The sequence below is a fragment of the Danio rerio genome, chromosome 7 (genome assembly GCF_052040795.2).
Source record: "Danio rerio strain M-AB ecotype USA chromosome 7, GRCz13ab, whole genome shotgun sequence".
NCBI classification, from domain to species: domain Eukaryota; kingdom Metazoa; phylum Chordata; class Actinopteri; order Cypriniformes; family Danionidae; genus Danio; species Danio rerio.
The window spans coordinates 76,330,782-76,353,952 of NC_141027.1; the positions used below are offsets into that span (position 1 = coordinate 76,330,782).

At 34.8% G+C, this 23,171-nt stretch overlaps 1 protein-coding gene across 7 annotated transcripts in view; it reads right to left on the reverse strand.

Moving 5' to 3' along the window:
* The window catches only part of kcnip4a (potassium voltage-gated channel interacting protein 4a), a 313,734-nt gene that overhangs the window by 16,478 nt on the left and 274,085 nt on the right, over positions 1 to 23,171 (reverse strand). For 5 of the 7 annotated variants that reach the window (XM_087262464.1, XM_087262463.1, XM_087262465.1 and 2 more), the window contains exon 2: positions 8,264 to 8,388. In XM_087262464.1, the coding sequence (XP_087118590.1) occupies positions 8,264 to 8,388 (125 nt within the window). Of the gene's footprint in view, positions 1 to 8,263; positions 8,389 to 11,958; positions 12,061 to 23,171 lie in introns of all 7 variants that reach the window. The other 2 variants (XM_087262460.1, XM_087262459.1) reach the window with 1 other exon arrangement.

Genomic DNA, 23,171 nt, shown 5'->3' on the forward strand with positions numbered 1-23,171 from the left:
AACCATGTGGATGAATGATAACCTAAGCAACTTGAGCCTACTGGTAGGTGCAGAAGGCCCCTAATGGCCCATATCTTTCAGCTGATAATCACTGATAACGCCAATTCAATTTAATTTAATTGAATTTATTTTTAATTTAATTTAATTTATTATTAATTTTTTTTTTCAGAAAAAAATCAAGGAATTAAAATTCAAAATTCATGCATAAAGTTAATTTGTTCTAATAAGATATTTATTTGCTTAAGATATTATTTTTATAGATTAAGATGTTTATTTTTATTATTTATTTGTTTATTTATTTTGTTTGTCAGATTTAATTTATAATAGAAAACAAATGTTATATATTTATTATATAGCAGAGCAAAAAAATCTGAATGGAGGACAATTATTATCACATTTTATTTTATTTATTTATTAATGTTATATTTTTTATTTTTAAATTACATTTTTAAATAATTGAATTGAATTGAATTGAATTTTCAAATTCTGGGAAAAAAATCTGTTCACACCACATTTTCCAGAAGAACAAAAAAAAAATATATATATATATATATATCAAGAAAATGCAAGAGCGTGATGATCGATGGGTTTTGTTTCATTTTTTATAAGATGCAATGAAATGTGTGTATTGGTTGAATATTTCTGGATGGATACTATAAAAATTAAATAAACAAAAGTTTACTAAATCCAATATAGGTTTAATTTAGTTTTTGTTTCACATAAATTTTCAGATAATACATTTTGTAATAAACTGGAGCAGGGCTCAAACGCTTTACTAACAGGCAAAGGGGTTGAGACAGGTGGCAAACAATTAAAAATAGTAAGTGAGTAACTGAGTATATATATATAGTTGAAGTCAGAATTATTCGCCTCCCATTTAAATTTTTTTCTCTTTTTTAAATATTTCCCAAATGATGTTTAACAGAGTAAGCAAATGTTCACAGTATGTCTGATAATATTTTTTCTTCTGGAGAAAGTCTTATTTGTTTTATTTTGACTAGAATAAAAGCCGTTTTTAATTTTTAAACACCTTTTTAAGGACAAAATTATTAGACCCTTTAGGCAATTTTTTTGCGATACAGAACAAACCTTTGTTATACAATAACTTGCCTAATTACCCTAACCTGCCTAGTTAACCTAACCTAGTTAAACCTTTAAATGTCACTTTAAGCTGTATAGAAGTGTCTTAAAAATATCTAGTCAAATATTTTTTACTGTCATCATGGCAAAGATAAAGTAAATCAGTTATTAGAGATGAGTTATTAAAACTATTGTTTATGTGTTAAAAAAAGCGTTTTCTGTTAAACAGAAAATTGGGAAAAAATAAACAGGGGGGCTAAAAGTTCTGAATATATATATATATATATATATATATATATATATATATATATATATATATATATATATATATATATATATATATATATATATTCAATGGCCACTTAATTAGGTACACCTTACTAGTAGTGGGTTGAACCTCCTTTTGCCTTCAGAACTGCCTTAATCCTTCCAAGAATAAATTCAACAAGGTACTGGAAACATTCCTCAGAGATTTTGCTCCACATTGACATGATAACATTACGCAGTTGCTGCATATTTGTCAGCTGCACATTCATGATCCGAATCTCCCATTCACCACATCCCAAAGGTGCTCTACTGGATTGAGCTCAGGTGGCTGTGGAGGCCATTTGAGTACAGTGAACTCATTGTCATGTTCAAGAAAGCAGTCTGAGATGATTCACGCTTTATGACATGGCGCATTATCCTGTTGGAGTAGCCATCAGAAGATGAGTACACTGTGGTCATAAAGGGATGGACATGGTCAGCAACAATACTCAGGTAGACTGTGGCGTTGACATAATGCTCAATTGATACTAATAGACCCAAAGTGTGCCAAGAAAATCTTTTTTTTTTATGTGGAATAGGAAGTTTAGCCTCTTTATGTCCAAAATAATATTCTCAGGGGATAAGACGAGGATGAACTAAATATGTTAAAACACATCAACTACTGTAACTTACATCTAAGAGTATAGTAGTCAGATCTGTTCCAGAAAGCAAGATAAATACAGATTTCTCCAGGCTCTAAACACTTACCTCAACATTTTAAGTGTGCTCAGCAGACATTATGTCGACTTCATCGCTTTACTCTGATAGAAATAGGACACAGCGAGTTCATCAGGAAGTCGAGCGTTTATGAAGCCTTAACACTGAAGATCTAGATATATACGCATTTATGCTGTACAGTAAATCCATTAAAGCGAGACTGAATCCTTTTTTTTTACCATGCCAGCAGATTGAAAGTGTTTCTGAGAGTGTCACTGACAGAATGTGTTTTGTTGAAGAATGTAAAAGCTTGATGTGCGCATAAATCCCTCCAGTATTAAAGCGTGTTGTGTTGTTTCCAGCTGCTCCACACACAGCACAGGGAATACAGTCATGAGCGACGCCACAGGCTGCTCTCACACACTTTCCGTTTTACTGCTCATATTTTTGTCATGTACTGTTACATGTGCGTGTAGTATAAAAATCACACTTTATTTTAAGGTACAATCTTTGCTATTAATGAATTATTAAGTAAGACTTTCAGCTCAATAAACGACTAATTATCTGCCTATTAATAGTTAGTAAGTAGTTGGGTTAAGGTATTGGGCAGGATAAGGGATGTGAAATAATATCATACTTTATCAGGAATAATTAGCCAACATCGTATTATTAGGCAGGGAATCAGTCGGTGGTTATTAGTGGGAATTCACACTTTAACTAAAGTGTTAACAGATCCTGCAGTTGTACAGTCCAGTGTTGGCAGGCACATGCACACATAGGGCTCAACCTGTGCTGTGCACATGCACCTTATAGTCTTGGATGTAAAGTGCCCTTCCAAAGTTATCTGAAGTGCCCCCGTGAGACACCCCCCCCTCCCCTCTTCAGTTTGCGACAATAATACTGACTTCAACTGTATATATAATTATATAACTCATATTATATATAACTTGTATAACAACCAATTTAATAAATGTAATTAGTTTTGCTGCATAAAAGGGCAGTGGCGCCTGCAGCCGTACGACTGTACGCACTGTGCGTACCTAAAATGAGAGGACGGGAATTAATGCCGCTTTTTGTTTATTTATTTATTTGTGACATAATTTAAATTGATTATTAAACGGTATACACTACCGCTGCCTGCTTTTCCACTATCGTGCCAAATCGTTCTGAGAACACTTGGGGTTACGGTTGTTTCTCCACTGAGGACTGCGGGAGAGAACTTTACCAACAGCTGCATGCACTGCTGAAAGACTTTTTTTTTTCTGCTGTGCATCGAATAAAGACAGGCTTAACATTATTGATGTTCAAAATCCTATAGCTACATACTTTATCCATGAAACACGAACTTGCAGACTCTTTAAACAATGAGGAAATAACTGCACTTCAGTCAAGCCAGACGTCTTGTTTTGTAATTTAATGCCGGCTATACCCCCCGAAGGACGGTTACGGCGTGTTGAGATATCGAACGTCACCCGAGAAAGTCTAATCTTTCATTACTTTATTGGGGTTGTGTTTGAAAGCTTTAGCGGCAGTGTAGCTGTTCAAGGTACTGTTGTATGAGTTAAATTATAGCCTATGCACCAAAAAAAACAGTTAAATTTAATGAATAAATATATGGATTCTTAAATGTCGGTATAGTTTTTTACTCAAAAATAATAATAAAATGTTTTATAAAAATAAAAATGAGCAATTTTATTATTATTATTATTATTTTTACGATTCAGTTAAATAATTTATTGGAGCATTTAACATGTTTCTGTGTTTTTTTGTTTTGTTTTTTTCTCTGTGATCTTTAATACATACTGGGTAGCTGCGCAAAATATTTTCTAAAATGTCAATCAGGATTTTGTCTATGGCTTTAATTATGAAGACAATAAAATAGTAAAACTAATAAAATTAAATTATAAAAATACAAAGATAAAAATAGCAGAATTTTGCTAAATTATTAAAAAAAATATTCGTTTTTATTGTACTTAATGCATTCATTATTTAATGTTTGAATACTGAAATAACAGCCATCAGAAGGCGGCAGGGCGGTGCTGGATTTGTGCGTACCTTAGAATGAAATCCTGCAGGCGCCCCTGTAAAAGGCTGTTACTCCGGTTTTACATCGCATGAGTGGTGCGTATTTTATCGGTGTGCATGTAAACAACCGGGATTCATACCAGGAGCGAGTGAGCAGCGTGTGAGGTGCGTTGGAATGGTTCTTTGCGTGCATGCGTCAGTTTGGTTACACCAGTGTTGTTTCAGTTGCACATAGAGTAGCAAATTTGCACGTGCAAAATACGGCAAATGTCAATGTATAACGAAGGCATGTCTAAACTCGGTACTGGAGGGCCGGTGTCCTGCAAAGTTTAGTTGCAACCCCAATCAGACACACCTGGGCTAGCTAATCAAGCTCTTACTAGGCTTTCTAGAAACATCCTTGCAGTTCCCTGCTGAAAAATCCAGCTTAAACCAGCCTAGGCTAGTTGGCTGGTTTTAGCTGGTTGACCAGGCTGATTTTAGAGGGGTTTTGGCCCTTTCCAGGCTGGTTTCCAGCCTGGTCTTAGCTGGTCAGGCTGGAAAATGACCAGCTAAATCCAGCTAAAACCAGCTTGACCAGCCTGGTTTAAGCTGGACATAGCTGGTTTTGGCTGGGCTCACAGATGGCTAGGCTGATCAAGCTGGTTTTAACTGGTCATCTCCCAGCCTGACCAGCTAAGACCAGGCTGGAAATGGCTGGAAACCAGCCTGGAAATTGCCAAAACCCCTCTAAAACCAGCCTGGTTGACCAGCTAAAACTAGCCAACCAGCCTAGTCTGGTTTAAGCTGTTTTTTTCAATAGGGGTGTGTTAAAGCAAGTTGGAGCTAAAATCTGCAGGACACCGGCCCTCCAGGACTGAGTTTGGACACCCCTGGTGTAACGTGTTTATTCTGGGATGACTCTAAATTAATATTTGCATAAAGTAAATCGAATATCAAAGCTTTTACTTGGGCACATTTTTTTTTTTTTTGCACCATCTCCCCGTGCCCCCAGCAAAACGTGCCACCCTGGGGGATCGCCCATATTGCCCATTCCTAAATCCGCCACTAGCTACATTTTAGATGAACGTTTTACCTAATTCAGCAACGAAGCAAAGAACTACGAGTAGTTTAATCAGCACAGTGATTCTCAAATTAACATACTTTCAATCAGTTTTTAATTTTGCCTGTCTGATATAAAACACCAGGCTGAGAACTGTAGAGTAATAAAACAGATATGTCTGTGCGCTGAATAAAAGAACAAACTAAGCTAAACATGAATATCTTCGTCCTTTGAAATACATAAAAGCACGCTAAAGGATGAAGAGAAAAGGGTTTCCAATGGCAAGGGTCTGACTATAACTATTATGGACACAAGCGACTATTATTCATGCTCTTTGTGCATTTTCGGCTGTAATCAGGATAATAGTGAAACCATTGTGGACCGACAAAACAATGGATCAAAACAAGCCAGACTTTCCCACATGACACGCTTGATGAGGAGTTGCAGATTTACAATAGGTATTGCGTATGCGAGTCTGTGAAGTTCAGGAGATCATAGGATGGTCGATTCAATATTTTAGCTTCAGAGGGGCTCACGTGCCCTCGGCGTGCCCTTTGCTCAGCTCTTTACGACTACAGCATCAAAGTGTGGAGGAATCTGAGGGCTTATGCGGCATTTGGGACAGGACCCATGACAGCGATTAATTAAATCTGAAGGATCTTAGCAATTAGTCATAAATCAAGGATGGAGAAACATAAAGTGGAATTGCCAGCTGAATTTGAAGTCATCGTTTTATTTAATCTGTTTATTATTTATTCTGATTGTCTGGTGTTTATTGCATTACAGGGCATCCGTAAATTATTCATAGCACTTCTACTTTTTCCACATTGTGGAATGGATTAAGTTAGTTTATTTCCTCAACATTCTACACACAATACCCCATAATGGCAATGTGAGAAAACAGTTTTTAAATTTGTTACACATTTATTAAAAATAAAAAGCTGAAAAATCACATGTACATCAGTATTCACAGCCTTTGCCGTTGAGCTCAGCTACATTCTGTTTCCACTGAGCATTCTTGAGATGTTTCAGCGGCTTCATAGGAGTTCACCTGTGGTCAATTCAGTTGATTGCACATGATTTGAAAAGGCATACACCTGTCTATATCAGGTCCCAGGGTTGACAGTGCATGTCAAAGCAAAAACCAAGCATGAAGACAAAGGATTTGTCTGTAGACCTCTGAGACAGGATTGTCTCGAGGCACAAGGCTGAGGAAGTTTACAGAAACATTTTTGCTGCTCTGAAAGTTCCAGTGAGCACAGCGGCCTCCATCATCCATAAGCGGAGGATGTTTGATACCACCAGGACTCTTCCTAGAGCTGGCCGGCCATCTAAGCTGAGTGATCAGGGGAGAAGAGCCTTAGTCAGGAAGGTGATCAATAACCTGATGGTCATTCTGCCTGAGCTCCAGTGTTCTTTTGTGGAGAGAGGAGAACCTTACAGAAGGACAACCATCTGTGCAGCAATCCACCAATTATGCCTGTATTGTAGAGTGGCCAGACAGAAGACACTCCCCACTTGGAATTTTACTGGAAGATTAGTCAGGATAGAAGGAAAGATGAATGCAGCAATGTAAAGAGACATCCTGAATGAACACCTGCTTCAGAGTGCTCTTGACCTCAGACAGGGGGACGGTTCATCTTCCAGCAGGACAATGACCCAAAGCCAAAATATCAATGGAATGGCTTCACAACAACACTGTGAATGTCCCTAAATGGCCCAGCCGGAGCCCAGACCTAAATCTTATTGAACATCTCTGGAGAGATCTGAAAATGGCTGTACAACGTAGCTTCCCATCCAACCTGATAGAGCTGGAGAGGTACTTGCAAAGAGGAATGGCCAAAAACTCCCAAAGACAGGTGTGCCAAGCTTGCGGCATCATATTCAGAAAGACTTGAGGCTGTAATCGCTGCCAAAGGTGCATCAACAAAGTATTGAGCAAAGGCTGTGAATACTGATGTACATGTGATTTTTCAGGTTTTTATTATTAAATAAATTTCCAACGATTTCAAAACTCTTTCTCACATTGTCATTATGGGGGATTGTGTGTAGAATGTTGAGGAAATAAACAAACTTAATCCATTTTGGAATAAGGCTGTAACATAAAAAATGTGAAAGAAGTGAAGAACTATGAATACTTTCCAGATGCACTATATCTATATATCTATATATCTATATATCTATATATCTATATATATATATATATATATATATATATATATATATATATATATATATATATATGCAAAATACGATGGGACCATCGCAACTGTGGGCCAGTGGCATACTTCCCCCCTCCTTTCTTCCTTCAGCACCAGCTAGGAAGTTAGGGATATACTCTTTATAAGGGTTGGTGGTTACAGCCGGTCATCAGATGGGCACCCCCCTTCCTCGGTGTTTCAACGATTTAAGCCCATGACACCTCGGGAGGGCTCGAGAGCAGATCCAGCGTCCTGGACCTACTCCTGCTGACCACCACCCAACTCTATGATATATTTTGTTTTTCAACAGTTTGGCTTTTCCACCGAACCTCCCTTTGCAGCCAGCGAGATATATATATATATATATATATATATATATATATATATATATATATATATATATATATATATATATATATATATATATATATACATATAAATGTCAAATAATGAATGGACAAACATATTAAACATGTATTATTGATTTACAGTATATAGTACTCCACAAGAAAAAATGTGTAAGACAATGTTGAAGGTGCTAGCAAAGCTTCAGTGCAGTCATCACGTGTCTCTGTGTGTGTGTGGCCTAAAGGAAGGATTACCACCATCTGATTTCTCCCCCTGAGAGTCTGATAATAACGGACCATTGTGCCTCTCTCACGCTTTGTCACCTGACAATTTGGGTCGAGTTAATTCGGTGTTGTCTCATTACATCGAGCACCAAAGGTGACAAAGGACATTTATGCCTCAGGGACACTCTAGAGACCTTTCCTGACCTGATTACAGTAGCAGACGTGATCGTTTTTTTTTCATCTGCAAAGTTTGCCATGTTCTACATCAAACCAACACTCAGATGGAAATATTTCTCCCGAACGCGAGCCGCTTCAAATCGAGAAAGGAAAAATCAAACTCTGTTTTGATGTCAGACGTGCAGTCAGATGTATTAACTCACGTTCTTGAAGCCTCTGTAGAGGATTTGAAGCTCTTTGCGTGAGAAACGCGTTTGAGCCTCCAGCTGCTCCAAAGCCTCGGGTCGATGCCGTACAGCTGACAGCTCCAGCTCATCCTCAATGCTATCTGTGGAGAAAACACAAGAGATCAGGGTTAAGATCCAAATTTGCATACTCTTCACACAGCGTTAACCTTTAAGATGATTGCTGAGTTTATGATTTAAGTAACTAGTGGACTGAATAGACATAAAACATCTTATTCAACAGGAAATTTTAGGCTAATGAAATGTTAATGAGTACCAAAAAACACAGTAATTTAATTACTTTGTTATGCCATTTGGTGTTACACTGTCTTTATGAGTTAGTAATTTAATTCATGGTTTCCACTACATTCATTCTTCCATGTCGGGGCGCCAAACCAAAATTCATCCCGCCACGGAGAGGTATGAAACACCCTGCTCAGACAGGCGGGGGGCGCTTCACGGGGGTTTTATGTCAATACCGCAAGCATTTTTGTATGTCAGAAAAAAACATTTAAATAACATTTAGACTACACAAAGTTAGACTTGTTTTAAAAATAGATGTCAATGTTTAAACGTCTATTCGATATTTTTAACCACACAAATACTCGCTGGGACCTTCCTAGCAATAAATCTGCTAGCTCATATTGAAGCTGAGCTTTCCCAACTTCAGCTCAGACCATCTAGCATCCAAAATGACCTGCGCCCGAGGTTTACACATCATTTACACCTCTAAAGGCTGAATAATCTTTAAAAGGAGCAGAAGCCAATAAAACAATGAGTGAAATGTGGAATCGTCTGCTAACATTAATCAGCGAGGTGACGGCTGCTATTGGGAGTCACAGTGATTACTGCAACACCTGAAGCGTGGAAGACTAATGGCAGACGTATGACCCCGTGATCCACAGAAGACGACTCGTCAAACAAATCTGACACACACCAACATCATTTACCCATCTCAGAAGCGTCCCTCTGGGTGTACAGCCATCCAGTGTGACAGAGTAATTGTAGGATCATTACCGCTTCATGCTAACAGCCCTCCGGTTTCATAACACAATGCATATGTACGCGAATAACAGCAAACTTCGGCATCTGAAATGATCATTAGAAAAACAAGCAGCAATTGCTTTTGACAGCTAATCATTAGCTATAGTCCCACAGTTCAATACGAGTGGTATTAAGGATTTGCTGCAGTGTTCCCTAAATATAAAACATGCCAGTGTATGATTAATTATATGATTATTTTTACTAAACTTTCTTTCCAAGTGAGTGTATAGGGACAGAGTGTATTCAAAGGGCATACTACAACGTCATCAAGATGGCGCCAAGCATGTCCGCTATGTTGTGAGCACCTAGCTAACTTTGTTGTGTTTTGTGTGTTTTACTTGTATTTTTGTCGTTTTTCGTGCTGGATGTACACACTCTCATTACCTACGACAGACACACACTTCAGGAAATTGCTCGTTGTACATCGAAGACCGGACTTTGAGTTCTTTTACGGCGCTCTGTTTACAAACACAGCAACAGAGCCCTTTGTCTGGGTCACACAACCGAAGCGACAAGGGAAACACAGCCGGAAAAGAGGAAAGAGAGTCGCCGTTAGTCAGACTATGACACCTTGAATTTCGACCTCCGCTCCCCACCGTTCTGCTGGCTAACGTTCAGTCACTGGACAACAAACTTTCCGAGCTTCGGGCTTTCTAAGCTTTTCACTCATCATAGCACACATGCTGCTGATGATGTGACAATAAAAGTGATTTGATTTGATACTTTAATACATCCAATCTGTCATTCAGCAGCTGAAAAAATGAGAAAAAATGTAACTCTTTGGCTTATGTAAAAAGTGAAACACTATTTAAACAATCTAGGCGCAAAGTCTAAAGCGCAAAAGCATTAAGAGCATGTGTCCGAATCCACTTTTGCTATTTTAAGGATGGAGAAATATCGTTTGCACCCTGGCGCATGGTCCAAGAGGATTGTGCTTAATCTAATAATGAGTTCTGGGTGTGTTTTGAGCATAACATGCATTAACCCTTTCATGCTCAAATTAAATTTTAGAAACAGGCAAAATCTATGCTTTTAACTGTTGCAAATCAGCAACACCTGCCTTGAGAGGGTTAAACCAATCAGAGTGTCATCTCACATTCACTTTAAGAGTCAGTTGCGTCGCACATTTGCTATTCACATGGCAGACTTTGTAAAAACTGAACGCCTCACTAGCGAGAAAACAGTTAAACAGAGCATCTGCAGCGCAAGAATAAAGAACGAGCCTCCTCCATTCGGCCTACTTTACTTTACTTTTACTCTTTACTCTTTTGCTTTTGTGGAGTAAGGAAACTGTGTTGACGGGCATCCATTAGCCTAAATTAGCCTAAATATTTAATTTAGTTTGTTAAGCACCAAGATCTGTTTCAAAACTATTTCTAAATTTAGTTCTAATTTACAGTAAATGAATAAATGAACAATAATAATGAAGTGTGATCTAAAAACTGAGTTATATCCAAACATTCGCTAAACCAATTTGTTCAAAAGCACAGAATCATAAAGAAACAAAACAATGTGAGTCACTGAAACTTTCACTTAACCAGTTTGTACAAAAAACACTGATTCAGTCAGGAAGAAAACAATGTAAGTGAGTCTCTGAATCATTCACTTTACCAATTTGTTCAAAAACACTGATTCAGTCAGGAAAAAAACAATGTAAGAGAGTCACTGGATCATTCACTTTATCAATTTGTTTAAATAGACTGATTCATTATGAAACAAAACAATGTAAGTGAGTCACTGAAACGTTCAATGAACAATTGTGTTCAAAAACACTGATTCATTAAGAAACAAAACAATATACAGTAAGAAAGTCACTGAATCATTCATCCAACCAGTTTGTTCAAAGACACAGATTCACTCAGAAACAAAATAATAAAAGTGATTCACTCAATCATTCAATCAACCAGTTTGTTCAAAACCCCTGATTCAATCAGAAACAAAACAATGTGAGTCACTGAATCATTCACTTTGCCAATTTGTTCAAATAAACTGATTCATCAAGAAACAAAACAGTATAAGTGAGTGTCTGAATCATTCAATCAACCAGTTTGTCAAAAGACACAGATTCAGCCAGAAACAAAACAATAAAAGTGAATCACTGAATCATTCACCCAACCAATTTGTTCAGACACAGATTCAAAAAGAACCAAAACAATAAAAGTAATCCACTGAATCATTTAATCAACCAGTTTGTTCAAAACCCCTGATTCAATCAGAAACAAAACATGTGAGTCACTGAATCATTCACGTTACCAATTTGTTCAAATAAACTGATTCATTATGAAACAAAACAAAATAAGTGAGTCTCTGAATCATTCAATCAACCAGTTTGTCCAAGTGAGTCTCTGAATCATTCAATCAACCAGTTTGTCCAAAGACACAGATTCAATCCGAAACAAAACAATAAAAGTGATTCACTGAATCATTCACCCAACCAATTTTACAGACACAGATTCAATGAGAAACAAAATGTAAGTGAGTCACTGAATCATTCACTCAACCAGTTTGTTCAATAACACCGTAAGTGCACATTTAAATATAAAAATACACTAATAGACAGATAAAAAATACTAATCGAGAGTGTTTGTCTAAATAAAGCTGTTGTGGATTTGTGCTGAAAGAAAACTTGCTTTCGGTACTGATGGACGGTGGTTTGGTTGAAGAGCACATAAAGAACTTCTTGAGGCGTGCAGCAACTCCACGTCTGCTGCCGTTCTGAAGGCAAGCGTCTCCTATAGAGATACAGCAGGAGTTTCACATGATGTATATATCGGCGGAGACATGCTGGCATGAGCTTATGAAAACGCAGCAGGCATGAATGTGTTCGTGCAGGTCCAGGATCAGGCTGTTAGAATGGATTGATGACTTATGCTTGTATTTTAAAACGCTGAACGAAGGAAGTTTTTCCGCCCCCCAAACCTCCAGCTAACATCACATAAAATCTGTCTGCATGTTTAGATTTGTTTAATAAGCCAGTTTCCTCATGTGGGTACTCTTTATTTTTAGGGTTTATAGTCTTTGTGGAGACATTTAGGCCCTGCAGTGTTGGCAAAACCTGCCCAGTTCACTGACCTTAAATATGCCTACAACTAAAATCACTTATTAGTGCGATAAAAACAATTCAAAGGGTTTCTCAAGGTCCACTAATCAATTAGTCAGTATATTTTACAAGGCATGTTTTCTCATTAAGGAGTAAATGTGCTTATTTCTGCAGTCCGGATAATGAGTGTGTCCTGGATTGACTCAGGTCATCTCAAGGGGTGTATATATATACACACATGAGCTCAATAAAAAAAACCCATCTTCATTGAAGGCTGTGCTTAATCTGTGCTGACTCTTTTGTGAGGCGGTTTACGTTCTTTGTTTATTTGCCAGATCTCATTCACCAGCACTGAGACGTCATTAAATAAACGAAGATCAATAAAAGGTAAATCATATCATTTGTTTTATTTTATTCATTTAGTGCGCTGTAATAAGCCATTAGTCACTTTACTTTAAAAGAAAGGGCAGACCTGTTGCCTTTAAAGCAACAAGTTGACCCTACTTAAAAAGGGTTTGTTTTTAAAGTACTCTTTATAATCACGCTCGTATTTCATTCGCTTAATAATTTTAGATTTTTTATTAAGGCAACTGGTTAACTTAACTGATTAAAGTAAAGTCAACTAATCACTTTTTAAAGTGTGAACGCAAGTAAATGTTTTTGATATTGTGATGTTTTCATTACAATAAATGTTTTGACTTTAGTAGATTTGTGTTAATTTCTTCTGATTTTTTTAAATAAAATAAAATAATTTTAGTTTTTAATTATGTTATTTATTATTATTAATTAATTAATTAATTTGTAATAATTTGGTTGTAATAATAATTGTATTATAGTAATAATATTTCTAATTTTAATAATAACAAAATACCAACAATAACTCTTGTAATAATAATAATAATAATAATAATAATAATAATAATAATAATAATAATAATAATAATACTTATTATTTATTATAATGTTATTATTATAACTATTATTATTATTATTATTGTTGTTGTTGTAATTATTGTTGTAATAACAAAAATGACAAAAGCAACAATACTAATTGTAATAAAATAATAATAACAGTAATAATAATAATTATAATAATAATAATAATATTGTAATAGAATTATTATCATTAATATTATTTTTACAATCATCTATAATAACAACATTAACAACAATAACAACTTATGTTAATAATAATAACAACAATAATAATATTGTAATAGACTTAGCATAATTATTACAATAAATAATAATAACAACAACATTAACAACTCTTATATTAATAATAATAATAATAGTAATAATAATAATAATAGTTGTAGTAATAAAAATAGCAACAAAAGCAACAATAACAATTGTAATAAAATAATAATAATTGTAATAATATTAATAATAATAATAATTTTGTAATAGATTTATTATTATTATAACAATTATTAGTAATAACAACAACATTAACAACAATAACAACTCTTATATTAATAATGATGATAATAATAATAATAATAATAGTTGTAATAATAAAATAACATCAAAAGAAACAATAATAATTGTAATAAAATAATATTAATAATAATAATAATAATAATAATAATAGCAATATCAACAACAACTCTAATAATAATAATAATAAAAAAATAATAATAATTTTGTAATAGATTTTTTATTATTATTATTATTATTATCATTATTGCAAGTATTAGTAATAACAACATTAACAACTCTTATATTAATAATAATAATAATGATGATGATGATAATAATAATAATAATAATAATAATAATAATAACAATAGGTGTAATAATAAAATAACATCAAAAGCAACTATAATATTTGTAATAAAATAATATTAATAGTAATAATAATAATAATATTAATACTAATTTTTAATAATATTAAGGTGTACCTAAAAAGTGTCCAGTGTATTCTGTATGCATAGGCTCAAAAAAGACAAAGTTGCAACAATTAAACATGCCATGCAGAGAAAACAACAAAATCTATCCCCGGTACGTCCTACCATTGTAAGTTTGGTTAGATCACACACAAAAGCAAACATACAGCATCGTAACAACATATTCATCTTTCAATCCGTGTCAAAGTGAGATTATTAAAATGCAGGGATGCTTCATGCCTGATATCATTCAGTCAATGCAACAACAAGACGAGTCGGTCATGATGCAGTTTTGCCATTCTGAGGAAAAAACTCAAATATGACACACATCTACAGATATATCATGTGTGAGATTTACATCTGTCTGACAACATGCCTACAAGTCTTTTACTAAAGTTTCAGCGCGCCTTTAAATAACAACAATTAGCAATAAAGCAATAAAACAAGTGCTTCAGGGTCAATATTTCACACAGTTTACATCCTCAATTACGTCAATTTCATTCATTCATTTTCCTTCTGCTTAGTCCCTTCAATCCTCCGGGTGCTCCCGTTTCCCCCACAAGTTCAAACACATGCGCTACCGGTGAATTGAATAAGCTAAATTGGCCGAAGTGTATGACTGTGAATGAGTGTGTATGGATGTTTCCTGGTGATGGGTTGCAGCTGGAAGAGCATCCACTGCGTAAAACATATGCTGGATAAGTTGGCAGTTCATTCCGCTGTGGCGACCCCTGATTAACAAAGGGACTAAGCCAAAAAGAAAATGAATGAATGACGTTTTAGTAATTTACTGGTCAAAATACAGAAAAAAAAGTTTAACTGCTTATTATTATTACAACTTATAACAACAATAACTTTATAAATATCAATATCATTATATGCTGAAATAATATCAATAAACTTTTTACTTAAACTTTTACTGTGGAAAGTTCATATTATGAATCTATCTAAAATGGTTTTAGGAGAATATTATATTAATACTTTATTGTTTATTATTTTCTCACTATTATATTGCATTTATTTATTTATTTATTTACACAATTTACACACTTTTATTTATTTATTTTTACTAATTAATTAGTTTTTATTGTTTTAATGCATTTTACCATTTACCAATTTATTTATATATTTAAATATTATTTATTTATTTATTCATTTTTATATATATCATATTTTAAAAATGATCTTAATGTTAATTTAAAGTTATTATTTATTAATATCCTTTTGTATTTATTTATTTTTTACAAATAATTAATTGATTATCTTTTTTTATTGTTTTCCAATAATTTTTTTATATTATTTATTTATTTATTGTTGCATATATCATATTTTAAAAATTATCTTAATGTTAAATTAAAGTTATTATTTATTATTATTTTTTACTAATTAATTAATTAGTTTTTATTGTTTTAATACATTTTTTGATTATTTTCCAATTTACTTATTTTAATATTTTTTTAATTAATTAATTTATTTTTGCGTATATCATATTTTAAAAATGATCTTAATGTTAATTTAAAGTTATTATTATTTATTATTTTTTTTTTTACTGTAAGTTATTCATTATTATTATTAATATATGTTAATATAATACAATTTATTTTAGAACTTGCTTGCTGTAATATAATTGAATAATATTGTATAATATTTAATGTACATAATATACAACATTTAAAATAAAAAAAAGTTTCCATTTATTCATTTATGACTTTTGTATGAATTATAATTATTATACAGATTTAAATATTTGAATATTTTATTAAATATCTTTTTATTTTATAAAAGCATGTTTATGGGTTAATTTGTATAACAAAATCTAAATAATATCTTAATAATAATTTCAACCTAATAATTTTATTCATTTATTAATGCATTAATTTAAATATTTTTAATGCTTCTTCTCTCCTCCACTCTTTTGGAGCCACCGGTAAAAAGACCCCTGCATAACGGCCGCTAAGAGTTCAGCTTGCATTACAGTAAAAGTCACAATATATTATACACACATTCTTAATTCATGAGACATTCATATCCAATTCCAGCACACACACACATCAGCAAATCACAGGACACACACTGCCATGCTGCAGCGCACACACACACACACACACACACACACACACACACACACACACACACACACACACACACACACACACACACACACACACACACACACAGACTCAGGGCATGAACTTTTGCTCGGTGTATGGTAAAGTACACCACTGAACTGCTTTATTTGAGAGATATTTTCAGAATGATTGCTGGTAAAGATGTGGAGTCACAGAACTAATCCAGCACAAGGTGAAGCACTGAACACAATCCTGCCTCTGCTTTTATTACAGCTGCAGTGTTTCTGGTAATAATATTGCTCATACTTTGGGTTAATAAACAACTGCTGTAGAGTCTGACCCATAACAACCACCTAGAAATGACCCAGAACTGCCTAGCAACCGCATAATTCTCATTACAATATTAACATTTGTTTAGCATAAATGTTTTGTAATATATAGTTATAACATTTGTTTCAAATAACAACATTGTCGGCGATGCGGTGGCGCAGTAGGTAGTGCTGTCGCCTCACAGCAAGAATGTCGCTGGTTCAAGCCTCAGTTGGTGTTTCTGTGTGGAGTTTGCATGTTCTCCCCACATTCGCGTGGGGTTTCTCGTGGTGCTCCGATTTCCACAGTCCAAAGACATGCGGTACAGGTGAATTGGGTAGGCTAAATTGTTCGTAGTGTATGAGTGTGCATGAGTGTGTAAGGATGTTTACCAGAGATGGGCTGCAGCTGGAAAGGGATACGCTGCGTAAAATATGTGCTGGATAAGTTGGCGGTTCATTCCACTGTGGCGAACCCAGATTAATAAATGGACTAAGCCGAAAAGAAAATGATTGAATGAACACTATTGTCACAATATTTATTTATTTATTTTGTTTTATTATTTAATTGAACTTTATTTGGATGGATTTGGTTTAGAATTTTGCTGGAAATAATACCAAACAAATATTAACATCTTTGCTTTTATGAAATTAAACCACTGCCATTTTGTTGAAAAATAATTATAAACAATTTTTGGTAATTTATATAAATCAATTAAGTATAACTAAACAAAAACCTAAATAAATTAACTTAATAAAATAATAATAATAATTCAATAGGCAAAAAAACCTAGCATTAAATAATTATATATATATATATATATATATATATATATATATATATATATATATATATATATATATATATATATATTCATTTTCTTTTCAGCTTAGTCCCTTATTGGTCTTCTGCTGCTGTAGCCCATGGTTGGACGTGTTGTGTGTTCAGAGATGCTCTTCTGCATATCTCAGATGTAACCTTTAAGCAGTGCCTTTCTATCAGCTGGAACCAGTCTGGCCATTCTCCTCTGACCTCTGGCATCAACAAGGCATTTGCGCCCACAGAACTGCCGCTCACTAGATATTTTCTCTTTTTCAGACCATTCTCTGTAAACCCTAGAGTTGGTTGTGCGTGAAAATTCCAGTAGATCAGCAGTTTCTGAAATACTCAGCCCAGCCTGTCTGGCACCAACAACCATGCCACGTTCAAAGTCACTTAAATCCCCTTTCTTCCCCATTCTGATGCTCAGTTTGAACTGCAGCAGATCGTCTTGACCATGTCTACATGCCTAAATGCATTGAGTTGCTGCCATGTGATTGGCTGATTAGAAATTTGTGTTAACGGGCAGTTGGACAGGTGTACCTAATAAAGTGGCCGCCGAGTGTATATATAAAATAGAAAGTTATCTAAACTAAATCAATTAATTGAAAATAAGTTTACAGAGAAACAGCACATAGAAAAACACTTTTAAAACCTCTTTGATTTTCTTAAAAAGCATTAATTTACACTGTAGTAGAAACACTTTTTGCTACTAATTAGACTCAATCAAACACTGAAATATTGCTCATGCGCAACTAAAGTCACAGTACAGTTACATAACAGCAAATCAACTTTCTAAAAATACAGCACGTTTACACGGTTCAGAATATTACACAGTCTGGATAGCTTCACCGCTTCAACATTTTCAGTCTGATTTTACAGCTGCTTTTATGACTTCCTCTTTCCAGCTTCCAGCCGTCTCATCTGTGTGTTTCTGCACACCTATATCTATCTATCTATCTATCTATCTATCTATCTATCTATCTATCTATCTATCTATCTATCTATCTATCTATCTATCTATCTATCTATCTATCTATCTATCTATCTATCTATCTATATATATATATATATATATATATATATATATATGTATAAAGTTGAAGTCAGAATTATTAGCCCTCCTGTCTAATTTTAATTCTTTAATATTTTTCCAGCATGGATCCAAGATTCTCACAGAAATCAGTCAAGTTTGGTGAAGGAAAAATCATGGTTTGGGGATACATTCAGTATGGGGGCGTGCGAGAGATCTGCAGTGTGGATGACAACATCAACAGCCTGAGGTATTAGGACAGGGGTGTCTAACTCCATTCCTGAAGGGCCGAAGCCCTGCACAGTTTAGTTCCAACCCTGCTCCAACACACTTACCTGTAGGTTTCAAACAAGCCTGAAGGACTCAATTAGTTTGATCAGGTGTGTTTAATTAGGGTTGGAACTAAACTGTGCAGAGCTGCGGCCCTTTTGGAACTGAGTTTGACACCTGTGTATTAGACATTTGTGCTGCACATTACATTACAAACCACAGGAGAGGGCAAATTCTCCAGCAGGATAGCGCTCCTTCTCACACTTCAGCCTCCACATCAAAGCTCCTGAAAGCAAAGAAGGTCAAGGTGCCCCAGGATTGGCCAGCCCAGTCACGAGATATGAACATTATTGAGCATGCCTGGGACAAGATGAAGGAGGCATTGAAGATGAATCCCAAGAATTTTGATGAACTCTGGGAGTCCTGCAGGAACGCTTTCTTTGCCATTCCAGATGACTTGATTAATCAGTGATTTGAGTCATTGCAGAGATGTATGGATGCAGTCCTCCAAGCTCATGATGGAGTCAGACACAATATACATTCTGTTTCCACTGTAGCATGACTTTATATTCTATACTGGACATTATTTCTGTCCAGTGATGAGACTTTTGTCTAAGCAAAGTCAGACCTTACTCTCCTAATTAATTAAAAATCAAGGCATGATCATATTTAATTGGGTAAAATAAGCATATTCTAGAGGCCTTTGCCTTTCATATAAGCCACTTATGATACCAAATTATCAACTAGAACTCTAGTTATTGTTTGATGTTCCTAAAGCTTGGAAAGGCGACAAGACTTTTGTCAGGTAGTGTATACCGTTCAGTTTCCAGACATCAACATCTGCCCAAGGCGTCAAAAATCAGGTAGAAACAGGTCATTTCCCACTGAAATCACAACTCAACAGCGACGAGCACACTTTATAGAGTCACCGGTAAAATAGCACACCCAAGAGCAGCGTTACACACTCCCTAAATCAGTTTTATTAGGGATATCGACGAGGTCAAGGGAGTACAAGCAACGCCAGCTCCCGCACACAGACAAATGAATAAATGATACGTCCTGGAAGTATATTTCTAACTATAAATGGCTGACTATAAACGGAAAAAAAAGTGTTGGAACAATCCTAAATGTCAGACACGTCCTTAAAATCACTCTTTTAAGGTGTTTAAACAGATGTGTGGTAACTATAAGTAAAAATAACCAGCTTCTAATGGTAAAAATGTTTCAATTACATTTTTTTTTTCTTATAATCACAGTTGATAAAAACAGAATGCTTTGATTGACATTAGGTGCGCTCGACATGAAGCTCAGCTGCAGCCGGTGATCAACGAGATTAGCCGAGCGCAGGCGGGGGCGGAGTTGAAAACGGAGCCGTCAAGACGGACAGCTGGACACTTCGGGACTCAAAGTTGCTGCAGTCATGATGACCGATCACATGGCGTCATCATATTTTTTTTGTAGATTTTATTTATAACAACAAAACATTTACAAATAAAACAGAATACAGGCTCTTCAAACTGTAGTTCCTTTTTAAACAATAAGAGAGAATTATGAATAAAATATATAACAAATGCATGAGAGAAATAAGAGGAAATGAGAGGTTAATATAAACATAAAAACGAGCAGGTCTATTAAATAAAAAGCAATAAGCATAAATTCTAGGAGTTAAACATCAATCTTTAGGCTAATAATTCTTGTCTGAATATGCTAAAAATGGGTTTACATATATGTACATTTATAGATATAAAAATTTCCAATGTAAAAAGCAAAACAAAGTGTTTTGATTAGGTCTTAATAAATGACATTATTTTGGATAGTGAATGAATTTTCAAAAAAGCACTTTAATCCAAAAAGATTGTGTTCAAAAGAACAAAAGGTAAAATAAGTGAGCTATGTAGAAGTTTCCCAGAAAGAGCAGGTAGCCTTTAAACTGCTAGACAGGAAATAAAATAGATATTTATATTATAATAATAAAACCATTTTATAATTATTTAATAAAATAGTTCTTTAACTTAATTTATTAAGAAAGCTTTAAGGTGGCAGGATTAAGAATGATGATTATTTTATTTCAAGTCTGTAAGACTTATTTGAGTTCATATTTAGGTTATTCACTAAAATATACACTAAAATATATCATTTAAATGGTTCATGGAGATGAATGCAGTAAATAGTCTGTATAAAAAAGTTAAAAATAAACCTGTGCAAACAAGCTAACCTTTATAACCAGATTATTTAACAAAAGATGATACTGCAGTAAAATATTTGTAGTCTTTTAATAAGCAAGATGTGTACAGGATAGAGAGGGTGTGAAAAGTGAATTGTTTGGTTTGAAACTTTTGAATCGGAATTTGTCCAATTATAAACCCGAAATACAGGTGTTTGTTGTCATGTGGTGAACTCGGCCAATCGTGTAATATCGGTGTCGTCATCAGAGCTACTGCAGTCACTCTTCAGAAGCTGCACGGTCTGAGTCTGCCATCTGATCTCGGAGCGCTGTCGCGGTACTTTGATGCCACATGTGACAGTCACGTGGCGTCGGCGCAGCATCAATCCAGACAAGATTTCTAACCAGAATGCACCGCTTTAAGACAGATTTCGATCGATCTGCGCAGCGCTGCATGAAGTCGAACGCACCTATTCTCTCTTTGACGTGTCATCAAAAGGAGGAAAGCCCCGCCCATTAGTAGTGATCTCTCCCTCATCAGCATAGACAGCCCTGAGTGAGAAGCAGCTGTCCGTTATTAGAGTTTTTACCTGCTGAAGATAACGTCAGCGACTAAGAGGCATCAAAGAGCTTAGAATCACCAAGAGGCGACACTCAATAGAACGTTCTATTGCAACAGCATTCCGCCATTTTGGGATGAAAGCGATGAGCTGTCCATTGGATTTTATTGCTGTCGCGATGGCAAGCAGCTGCTTTGTTTTTATTTATTTATTTATTTAAAGCGCATGAAAGCTGAAATACAACCTGAAAGACGACAATACAATACACTTTAAATAGTTAATTTTACAGACTTGTTTAATGTATTTTAACCATATTTGTGTTCTTGAAACTGTCACTTTTAGGTGAAACTACTTTAAATGACTTTAATTTAATTGTTTATGCACTGGGATAATACAAATCAATACTGGCATGTTTAAATTAAATTAACACGACTTTAAAAATTTGTTGATAACAGATTGACAGTAATTTTTTGTTGCAGTATTATTTTATAATAGTATATAGTATTTTTCCAGTGTTGTCTGTTAAAGAAAGTCTAATAAAGCATTTATGTAAAAAGCCTGTTTGTCCAAAATGATTGAATATTGACACATAAATTCATCAGTTTTTATTCATGATTTTTACCATCGTCATTAAAAATCATGGAGGCCATGCAAACTAGATAAAGTAGTTTCTGTTGTGGGGTTTACTCATTTTTGTATCACTCTAATTTGAGTAAAGGTTCAAAATAAATTAGTAATCCAAGTTATTTTGTTAACCTTACTTTTATAGTATAAGTGAAAAAAAGATATTTTACATACCAGGGGCCTCATGTATCAACACTGCGTACGATCAAAAACTTTTTTTCACGCTCAGCATCGCTCACGTTTGGATTTACTAACGATGAACTGAACGTGGGAATGTGCGCAGCTTCACGGCAGCTTTCTGGCTGGCGTACGCACATTTTTTGTGCGTGTCTGTTTTATTTCAATTGGCGACTCTAGAGGCAGTTGTGTTAAATTCCTCTCTACAAAGTGTCTGAGCCTTGCAATGGCAGCTGTATGAGACGGGTTCATCTAGCAGGTATATAAGGTTTCCATACCATACAGTTGACCAGCTAAACATTAAAGCGCAAATTGCAGCGGTCGCCTGTTTTCCCAATGTAATCTGAGCTATCTACTGCACACACATTGCTATAAAGACACTATCTGAAGATGAATTTGCATGCGTGAATCAGAAACATTTCCATTCAATAAATGTGCAAATAAAATATGATGCACACACTTATTAATGATTCCTACTTGTCTTTCTCGTGATAAATAGTTGGCAAAATCTGATATGTAGCGGGGGAAAAAACAAGAAAGAGTTCATCAGACGCTGGATTCGAACCGAGTTCATGCTCGAACGTGTCAAAACATGATGACATGTGTCTTACGAGCTGCGCCACTGTGACTGTTAAGGCACTGTAACATTTTACAGATATAAATCACACTATTTCTTTTTTAATTCACTCACTGCGATGTTCAGACCCAACTGTGTTGACCGCATCAGCTAAACTCTCCCACTGTATTTTTTTCTTTTGTTTTTAATTCCGGAGAACAAACTTGCAAATAACACCGCTTTTCTCCGTTCTACCTCCGAAAGCAGCACCTCCAATTCACATTCTGTTCAAAGTTTCTCTTTTTGCTTGCTTTTGCCGTTGCTTTTTCGTTG